The sequence below is a fragment of the Heliangelus exortis genome, chromosome 2, assembly GCF_036169615.1.
Source record: "Heliangelus exortis chromosome 2, bHelExo1.hap1, whole genome shotgun sequence".
Classification (NCBI taxonomy): Eukaryota; Metazoa; Chordata; class Aves; order Apodiformes; family Trochilidae; genus Heliangelus; species Heliangelus exortis.
This window is the reverse complement of record NC_092423.1, coordinates 7,477,531-7,488,008: the sequence shown is the minus strand read 5'-3', so window position 1 is coordinate 7,488,008 and position 10,478 is coordinate 7,477,531. Positions and strand designations below refer to the sequence as shown.

The window sequence follows — 10,478 nt, the reverse complement described above, 5'->3', positions numbered from 1 at the left end:
GGGAAAGGTTGTCCTGGTCCTGGTGGCAGGGAGGTCACTGGGACACCATAAGGCCAACGTGGCTAAGAAAAAAAATACACTAAACCCAGCATTTTTTCTTCTGCAGCAGCTTCCACGCACTGAAAAACCATCCAGGACTGAGGCAGGAAGTCAAAGAAAGGTAAATAGTGAAATAAATAAACTTGGGAAGGGAAACAGAGAAGTGAAGTTAAAAAAAAAAAAAAATAAAAAAAGAAGATAAATTACCTGTCAAACTATGCAAGATGTGAGAGAGGGAGAAAGACTCAGCTGTGAAAAAAAGGGAGTGAAACCAAGGGTAGACCCAAATTGTGTGAACATGAGTGTGCATCAGTCTCTAAGTTGGTGCCTTTGGGCCCAACAGCTACAAAGAGTAAAGCCATACAGATTAATAAAAAAAAAGATACTTTATTTTAAATGCAGCTACTGTCATGAATCATCAAAATAGACTTTGTCATAGTTCCTTTCTTTTAAATATGAGCTGACAAATGACACCTCAGAATTTAAACTACATGAAATGTTCTAGAACTGTAAATTAAAAGAACCAAATTTAAATAGTACAAATGACAATTTTCAGAGGGTAAAAGGGAATAAAAATATTTTCCAGAAAAAGTAAAATAGTTTGGCCATTAAAACCATACTAAAAAAGTAAATTAATGAGACACTGTATGTGAAATGCTTGAAGAGGATTCCTTTCCATCATTGTCATTTGAAAGATCCACAAAGCTAAAATCTGAAAATTTAAATTACATTGCTCTAGTAACTTCTCTTGCTTAAAAACAGTTCAATAATCCAGGGCAATCCAAGGAAATAATGATAAATTGCACTTCTACATGTTGTTCTGCACTGGGGCTGCTCCTATTACTGCTGCATCTGACCAGGGTCCAGTTCCCACCTGGACCTTCCCAAGCACACAGCTCTTCACAGCAGAATATTTCTAAAGGGTCCTTGCAATGGTGGGGCTGGGTGTAGCAGCTAAGGGCTCCTCACAAAGCCCTCCAGAATGAACTGAAATCGTGGCTGAAGAGGAACTGGGTCTTGTCTTAACGTTTCTCAGGTGTCTCAGCTCTCAAAATGCCACTGCTGAGGAAGGGACCCATCACAGATGGCCATGGCCACGTACCCTTTGTGGCTGAGGGGATCCACCACCTTCATGCACTGCCCCACCGAGACCTGGTACAGGCGGTTGTTCTTCTGGAGACAGAGAGACAGATGGGGTTTATTTATTACAAGTTCTCTTCCATTCCATTGTCAAACTGAAGCCAAAAGCTGTAACTTCAGGGGAGGGGATGCTCCTCCTGAGAGATGAGCCTTTCAGCAGCCTCTCTGACACCATTTAAAAGCCAGGGTAGAGCACACCCCATCACCGGGTTCAGACCTCGAAACGAAGCTCCTCACATCCTTAGAGGGCCCCAGTTTGGATCCTGTTCATCCCAGAGTCTCTTACTGAGGGGGAGGGATGATCAAAAGCATTCCCTGGCTCTCAGCAAAGGTGGAGCCCACAAGGCTCCAGTGCAGCACAGCCAAGCCACAGCAAAGCCACAGCTCAGACCTGTGTGCTGGGGAGCTGTCACTCTGTGGGACAGGCCTCTTGGACTCCCTTAGTCAAGTGTGAAAAAGACACAGATCCTTCTCCTCTTACCCCCACCCCACCTAACAGCTTGTGGCAGCTGCTTTGGGCACTCTGGGGGCCCCTTTTTTATTTTTCTCCCAGCAGCTCCCATGCAACCTCCTCCTGTCCTGCAGGGAAAGAGAAGATACCTGAGAACCCAGCTGTGCTCTGATGTCCATGGAAGCAGAACACAGCAAGGACACAAAACCTCCATACCCCACTCTGAGCCCTGTGCTGCAGCTGACACTGCAGAGTTGGCTTTTCTCTGCACCACTGACTCACACAGGAACCTATTTCCCCTCCACTGAAACACAGAGTCCCAGCCTGCTCACACGTTCCTCATGTGAACACCTTCAGTTTGCCTTCCCACCCACCTCTGAACCTTCTCCAGCTCTAACACAGCCTTCCTCAGAGGAGACCACCATGTGCAGTCCAGGCAACCACAATGATGTGATGACATTTTTCTGCTTTGGTTCCTGTTCTTTTCCCAACCAATCCTAAGATCTGATTCACTCTCTTTTGCTGCTGATCATAACCCCATCAGCATGGGGGTCGGACTAGATGACCCATATTCATCCCAAATTCTTCTATGATTCTATGAACTAAGCACCAATCTGACACTGTTTCAGCCCCACCTCCCCCAGCCCCAGTGCCAACAGCCAGCTCAAACCCCATGTTTCCCACCAGAGGCCCAGACTCTCCACCACCACCCCAGGTATCACCCACTGTCACATGAATCTCCATGGCCATTCTCTCAAGTCTTGTGAAATCTTTGCCCATGAACTCAAACTGAAGAACCTTGAGTAATCTCTTAACAGCAGCAACATTTTTCAGCTCCCTATTCCCACTGCCATGTGGAGTTGTGGCTGTGGCACTGCTGGTGTGAGATGGCTCTGCCCATCTGGGGCTCACACCATACCTGCCTCTGGACCTCCAAACATTTGGCAACTTGTGCTGCCAGGGAGCAGCATGGTATGGACACCAAACAGGTTATGCAGAGCTGTCCTGGAAGTGCAAGAGGCAATTCTGGAAGAACCCTTCTCTTTGCTCAACAATATTTGTACTACAGACTCACTGTAGTACAGGACATGAGGGAGCAGCCTCTGAGTTAATACCCAGGAGCCAAATCTGGTGCATGCAGCACTGGCTCAGTTTTGGGAAATGAGCCACTCCAGACTCTAAGTGATTAAACTGATGGGATGCAGCTGCAGGGCAGAAGCAACTGGAAGAAAACCCCTGTGACAATCCTTGGCTCTGTCCTCTGCACCTTCAAGCTCTCAGCAGAAGCTGCCACAAGGGCTGCTCCTGTCTCCCAGCCCCACAAACACAACACAACAAAGAGCTGCTGAATGGACCTGGTTCTCTGGCAGCCCCCTGTGAGCCACAGATGCTGCAAGTGGCTGCGACAAGCAGAAAAAAAAATACACAGGGCTGCAGAAAACTTCCTGTGTTTCAAAGGAAAAGGTCTCCAAAGGAAAGGGAACTCCACAGAAGACTTATTCAAGAAGTCTTATTATAAATTACATTCCACTTACCCCAAAGGTCCACTGCTGTGAGCCCCCAGACCCGTGGCATTTCATGAGGCGAGGTGGGTCGGATGAGCGAGTTTCCAGAACATCCAAGCAAAGGAGATTATTTAAAATCAGCTCATGATCCTCATTGTAAACCCACACCTGGAAGAGAAGATGGACATTTACCCCTGTGCCTCAGGCCAGGTGTCTTGCATCTTCTGTTCAGCTTCAACTGAGGAGGTGCTTCAGCAGCAGGATGCCAGAGAGGTGCCCTGCAACACCCACAGCTGCTTTGCTGCCTTTTTTCCAGGAACAGAAATGCAGCTGCAGAGCTGTGCTGCCTCCCAACACCACACCAGAGCCCCAGGCACAGGCACTGACAGGAGCCCTGGTGATGCTGCTCTGTAAGTAACATTTTTTAAATGAAGAATTGCCCATGAATCCCTCCTGTCCAGGCAGCCAGACAAGATAACAGGAGAGGCAGGTGTTGGATCACTGAGCAGGTGACCAGCAGCTCTCTGAGCCAAATCATTGAGCCAGGCAATAAATCTCCTTATCCAGAGATGATCCTTTAGTCATGAAGGAGAGACTGGGTTGGATTGCCTCAGCTCCATGAAGGGAGCCAGCAGAGGGGTCAGAGGAGGACACTGGATGACAGCAGATGGCCCAAGATCTCTAGGGAGGTAGCTTGGCAGGCACACAAGGCCAAAAGGTATCTCTGAGCTTAGAATCACAGAATGGTTTGGGTTGGAAGGGACCTTATGATTATCCAATTCCAGCCCCCCTGCCATGAGCAGGGAAACCTCTCACTGCTCAAACCCCCATCCAGCCTGGCACTGAACACTTCCAAGGAAGGCACAGACATAGTTTCCCTGGGCAACCTGTGCCTCCCACACTAAAGAATTTCTTCCTAACATCTCATCTAAATCTCTTCAGCCTAAAACCACTGCTCTACATCCTATCACTTCACACCCTTGTAAAAAGTCCCTCCCCAGCTTTCCTGTAGCCCCTTCAGGTACTGGAAGTTGCTCTAAGGTCTCCCTGGATCCTTCTCTTCTCCAATTCCAACTCTCTCAGACTTTCTTCACAGGAGAAAGTGCTCCAGCCCTCTCATCATCTTTGTGTCCTCCTCTGGCCTTGGTCCAACAGCTCCTTTGAAACAGCTGCATCTGGCCATGATTTTTTTTAACATTGTGTCCTGGGATCAGCTTATGGATGCTGAATGATGAAAAAGGAAAACAAGCTGTGCAAATTCTGGTGCCAGGTAGCCTATATTGGTCCCCAGTCTGGTCCCAGGGTTCTACCCCTTGCAGTTGGTGGCCAGGAGCTCAGAGATCCTCACTCAATTAGAATATGATCACTGGCATACAGGGCTTATCAAAACCTTCCAAGCTGCTCTCCAGGGAGGAATCCCTGCTTCACCATTCCCACTCTGGAACTACAGGCTCCAGAAGTGACAGATCCTTCACTCCCCAGTCAAACTGCTTTTGCTATCTGTGCCATACTCAGGACACCCACTTTGCTTTAGCTGAACCCACATGAAAATGTGTTGACCTGGACCTCAAGAACCTACAGAATCATATCATGGTAAGCACTGAATTCAAGCCCTCTGGGAAGAATGCATCAGTTCACATTTGCATCTTCAACTACATTGAATTTGTGACATTACAGGAGTTTTTCTGTTATCACACTGAAAACCATCATCACCTGTAACAAGAGGCTGTTGGCTCATCCCCTCTCACTTGCTACTTCAGCAGAAGCAAACATTTTTATAATTGGCATTAAAAAAAAAAAGTGTCAGGCATCTTCAGTTGTTGCAGTCCATGTCCACACCCTGCTAGCTCTCACAGTGCTGCCTACACCTTGCTTTGGAGTAAAGCACATCAGGAAGAGATGAAGGTTGAGAGAAGCTGGGCCATCAGTCCAGCCCCACAGCAGGAGCTGCTGGGCCTCCCTCCCTCCTTCAGTGCCCTCAGGCCTGTCAATATTAGTTAGGCAGAGGACCTGGAGCCCTCCTAACCAACAGGAGACTCTGACTCCTATGCCAGAAAGCAAAGAAACAAAAGAAACTTGGTGTGTGCACCTCAAAACATCCCAGGTTACATTGGGTAAGGAAAAGAACATATGGGAAAAGTGCAATTCTACAGTGCAGGGAGGATGTTGAGCCCAGGAGGCTGAACACCAAACCTGTCCCTGGATGCACAGCAGGGCCCCTGCACCCACACAGCCTCTGGGCAGCACCTCCCAACCCTTCTGGATGCTGAGAAGGTGACACCATAGCTGGCCAGGTCTCTTCCTCTGCTGCCAGGATGGTTTGTGCAGGGAGCATCCCTCTTCAGCCACCCCATCTGCCAGCATCAACTCCCTTCCCTCTGGGAATGAGGGAACTGAGCCCCCCACAGCTCTGCCAGCAGGACCTGTACCTCCAGGAGCACCAAGTTTCTCTGGTGCACTCTTCTCCCAGCCCTGTTTTGCTTTCACACAGCTCGATGCTGCAGTAACCATGGCCATTAGGAAATTTTTTTTTTTTTTTTTTTTTTTTGGTCACCCTCTAAGGCTGCAGGATTTCCCCACTCAGAGATAAAATTAAATAAAACAAATTCTAATTTTTATTAAATGTTTTTCTGTCTGATGAAACTAAGGACAGCTTTCTGGAGGGAGCTGAAATTCAGGACACTGCCTCAGTTGGACATCATGACTGCAAAGCAGAGTTTATTCATTATCAGAGTGACTATTATAACACTGTGCAGGTCTCCTTTCAGGATGGGCAGGGATTACATTAAAATTTGCCCTAACCTCAGGTGTTCTGTGCCTTCTAACACACTGTTTCTGTTCAAGCCCTGTCATGAGAAAGACAGCATGGCAAGATTAAAGAGGAGGAGAGAATGGAGAAATAGCAGGACTTGCCAGGAAAGCATTATTGTTAAAAAAGGGATAATGATGGAGCCAAATTCAAACAACAGATGAAACTGGCAAGAACTGAAAGAGAAAACTGCAGTGACACAGGTGAGGTTGCAGACCTTGAATCAAAAGCTGAGTAATAGCAAAAAGCACACAACAGTGGTTAAAGCCAGTGTGATATTTCTCCAGAAAGGTTTATTTGATATGGCCAAAATTAATTTCAAACTAATTATGTGTTTGGTGTATCAAAGAAAGGAAACAGGAAAAAAAAATGAAGCCCAAATTTAGGGCATATTATGGTTCCAAATTTAGACTACATTATTAGTATGAACTTGCAGATTATTAACAGCTTCAAGCATGAGGAAAGCAAATCCACTCCCTTGGGTTTTTTGTTATGTAACTGCAAGCCTTTGCATGCTCCAAAATTTATTAATTACTTGTTTGCTGAAGACTGGAAGGACAATGTTTACCTCTTTTTGTTACAGGCTGTCAGGAACAACAGCCCAATATGAGAAGGAAACATCTCCTGGCAGCCAGCATCACCACTGGTATCTGATCTACAAGGAGAATAAACTGCTCTGATTTTCCTTTTGCCCATGATTTGCTTGGGTTCAAGCTCAAGCAAAATATCAAAAGTAATAATCAATAAAGTGCCTGCCTAGGATTTATACCTCAGTTCTGAGTGATGTCTTATTTAATCCTCCCACATATTTCCTACCCAAAAACCCACCACATTTTAAAATTTTATTTTTAGAAAGGTAACAGATGTTCATCCTGCATCTACTTCCTCACACCTAGGACAGCATCACTGTCAAATTCTGGTTACTGAAAATGGAGTCAGGCCCAGCTCTCACCACAGAGGAAATCAGCACCTCCAACAGCAGCTCCCCACAGGCATCCTAATGACTGATCTGCTCCACAGGTCTAAGGAAAATCACTGACCATTTCCCCTGGAGTCAAAGAAAAACACTGGGATGTAGTTAGAATATAATTAATTGTTTCTGTTTTCAAACAAAACTTTAAATGGCAGATGCTGAGGGAAAACCTCTCTCCATAATGAAATTGACAGTATTTTGGGTTAAATAAATGATGTCATTTGGTGAATGCTGTAGGATTGGCCCCTTTCTAGCAGCACCTTATTCCCTTGTCTCTCAACACAGACAACAGGATAAGAGCAAAGAGGGAATAACATCTTCAGAGCCTCGGAGGGAAGTGGCCCATTCAGCTGCTGGCCAACCCTTCTGAGGTCCTAGATGTCCCCAGAGATCTTCCCTAAGGCACAGTTTTTCATGTTTGGCAGTGCTCAGATGCCTGTCCAAGTCTCCTACACATCAGAGTCAATGCCCTCACCTCTGCCCACAGAGGTCCTGCTCATGTTGAGCCACCCTGACTGCAGGAGCTGGATCAATTTTCTCACATGGAAATGGGACCCACAGATCTGGGGTAAGAATTCTCTTGCTGGAGCAAAGACAGCACATGAATCCTTCTGTCACCTACAGGCTGATGCACAGGATTTGCCAGAGAAGGTCTTGTGAACAAAATAAATGGGATTATGCAGATAATAAAAACTCTGTTAGCATAAACCTTCTTTTACAAAGGTGCCAGCATAGGAAGAAGTGGATTTTTAATTTAGTCTCCTCAGACTACGTGTAGATTTAAGACTGAGGTTTTCTGGATCTTCTAGTACCTTCAGGATTTTGCTTCACCTCCACAAACACAAACAAATCACCCAGCCTTCTCCTGGCTTGATTGCCAGACAACTTAATCTCATTTACATACATCTAGGGAGGCAGAAACAGGGCTTTTCCTCATGCATAGCTTCATGAACACTGTCAGTGATTACTACACTTTAACTCCTTGTCAGGACCCCAGTGTGACATTTCTGAAGGCTGGATAGTGGAACTTTTTTTTTCTCTGATTTTACTCATATTTTGATTTCTTTATTGATTTCAGGTTGCCACTGCTGGTAAAAGAGACATGCTCTTCACTCACCCCATATTCCAATGATTCCCCCACGGGGATTCTTTTTTTACCATAATCAAGAGCTATGTGACTGTGTTACTGAACATTTTTGTGTGGCTGTGAAAAATGAAATTATTCCTACAGTGAGTATGTAACATCTAGTTGAACTACTTCAAAGAAAATTCAAGTAAGGAAAGGGCTCAAATGGTGCCTCAACATCTAGGAGGATGGCCCACACTTTCATTTCCTCTTGAAACATGGAGTTAACTATAGACGATTTGAGTCCAGTGTCAGTACAGACAACTCTTACTATAACAAAACCTACCACCCAAATTAGGGAAAAATAATAAATCAAAGAATCTGTAGCAGACAGAAAAAGGAAGCTCATCATTCCTTGAGAATAAATATTTCAGAATGGTTTGAAATAAAGGTGGAATCAGCCTGCCCTTTGGCTTTCAGAGTGCAGTGGACTGTAGCAAAAGGCATGGCTGGCCAAGTGGCAAAGCTTTGTGGACATACACTCTTATTATTTTGTCTGCAAATTGCATTAGCACTAGAGGAATGCATTGAAAATTGTCAGTAAATACAAGACAGTAACTACTACAGAAACAGCCTTTTGTGTGAAAGAAAATCCCTGCAGTGAATCATGCCCACAAGAGAAGCATTCCAGTACTTTCATCATTTACAATCTGTTGCTGAGGTTGGCACCACTCTGCTGTTCTGTCATAGTTTTTAAATGACAAAAATTCAGCTTAAGAACACAAAAAAGCTGACTCAGCACTAAGGAAGAGATGTGCCTAGCAAATTGCACCATCACAGCTCCTGTTATGGATAACAGTAACATCACAGCACCAAATGACTTGTGAAAAATCATCAGAAATGGCAAAGTTTGGTAGTCTGTAATTGGTTCAACATATTGGTTTAACACAACATCCTCCTGAAGGTTGTTGCAAAGCAGGTACATGCTTTCTGTTTCACAGTTCAGCTCACAGTGTTTTGATGCCATGACCACTGTTGGAACACAGAAATGTGCTCCTTCAGTAGTTTATGGCAGCAAGCAGACTTAACTTGCATGTCCTCCCACTTAGTTGTGCTGTATCAGAAAAGCAAACTAACAGCCATGATGTGAGCACATCCTTCTGGACTCTGGTTCTTGAACAGTTTGTAAAGTATGTACTCTTACACACACCAAGTACTACAGGAGTGTTAACAGAGCTTTTCTGAACTCCCTTCTGTAATTAGTTACCTTTGAAAGGCCCATGGACACCTCAGCACCATCCCCAGCAGTCACACTTTTAAAGCTTAATATATTGTTCAGTAAGAGAAAGGTTAAATACTGAAATGGAGTAAACACACAAAGAGTTTGTAACAACACAGAAAGAAAAGCTTAAGAGCATCTTTGAAAAAAAACAGGAGAAAAAAAATTCCACATAATTCAGTGGACTTTAGGAGGAGATTTTTTGGAAAAGGAACTTGTCTTTAAGTGCTCAGGTCAGGAAGAGGGCAAGCACGTGATAGCTACATGACAAACTCAATCTTTTTTAGCTGTTAGATCACAAACACTCCCACTAATTAGTCCTGTGTTGGACACTGTGCTTCACTCCAAAACCTCCCTCTTCAGTGTTCTTTGAGGCTTCTCTCCCAAGTCTGTCAGTAACTACTTCTGCTCCTAACTCCTTTAGGCCCCAAATCCTGCTTCCACATCCCTGTTTCCTGACCACCATCTGATTAACCTTGGCATGATGGTTTTGGGTAGATGTACACCACAGTTTACTTCCATTCTTCAGACATCTCCAGTCTTTCATTATGATATTGCAGTGTGCTTAAATATTTTCTGTCCTCCTTCAACACCAATGTTTTGTGGTGTGCACTGCCTTGGGTATGCTCAGTTTTGTTTTCAGAAAGAGGTCAGACATGCTGCTGAATTTCAAGGGATTCTTTACTTTGGTAAATCTGGTAGCTCTTTCACAGGACCACTCTTCAGCTACAAATTTTCTCATTCCACATTAGTCCTTGGTTTTCAAAATTTACAATCAATTTTTCTGCTTCTTCTGTTACTTCAGACCTCTCAGCACTGATCTTCATTCTGTAAGATCCTGTCACCTCTTCTACCTGTCCTATTTCTAACCACAAAATTTTCTATGTTTGTGTTCAATCCCCAGTATTATAGCAGACTGAGGATTTCTGCTACAGTTGAAGAAATGTTCTAGTTCTCACTACAACTCTAAGACACAAATTGCTAAACTATTTCCTAGGTACATCATCTATATGAGAACTACTCCCCTTACTGATTTTTGTTTCCATTACAAAAAGATGAACTGAATGTCACTGTCAAGTCCTAGAAAACAGGAGAGTTTTTTGTGCTTGAGTAAATTTAAACTTTACTTAATGATAATCATCTAACCTTCAAGAAAAAGTATTACCCATAATGGTAATACAACTTCAAGTTACACAACATCTGCTATTTCTTTTAA

General features: G+C 44.4%; 1 protein-coding gene across 5 annotated transcripts in view; it reads right to left on the bottom strand.

Annotated features, from left to right (window-relative positions):
- Positions 1–412: 412 nt before the first annotated feature.
- Positions 413–10,478, bottom strand: part of GALNT11 (polypeptide N-acetylgalactosaminyltransferase 11) — a 51,948-nt gene continuing 41,882 nt past the window's right edge. For all 5 annotated transcript variants that reach the window (XM_071734679.1, XM_071734680.1, XM_071734682.1 and 2 more), the window contains exons 11-12: positions 3,166–3,303; positions 413–1,212 (exon numbers count right to left, since the gene is read on the bottom strand). In XM_071734679.1, the coding sequence (XP_071590780.1) occupies positions 1,081–1,212; positions 3,166–3,303 (270 nt within the window). In that variant the 3' untranslated portion in view covers positions 413–1,080. The remainder of the gene's footprint in view (positions 1,213–3,165; positions 3,304–10,478) is intronic.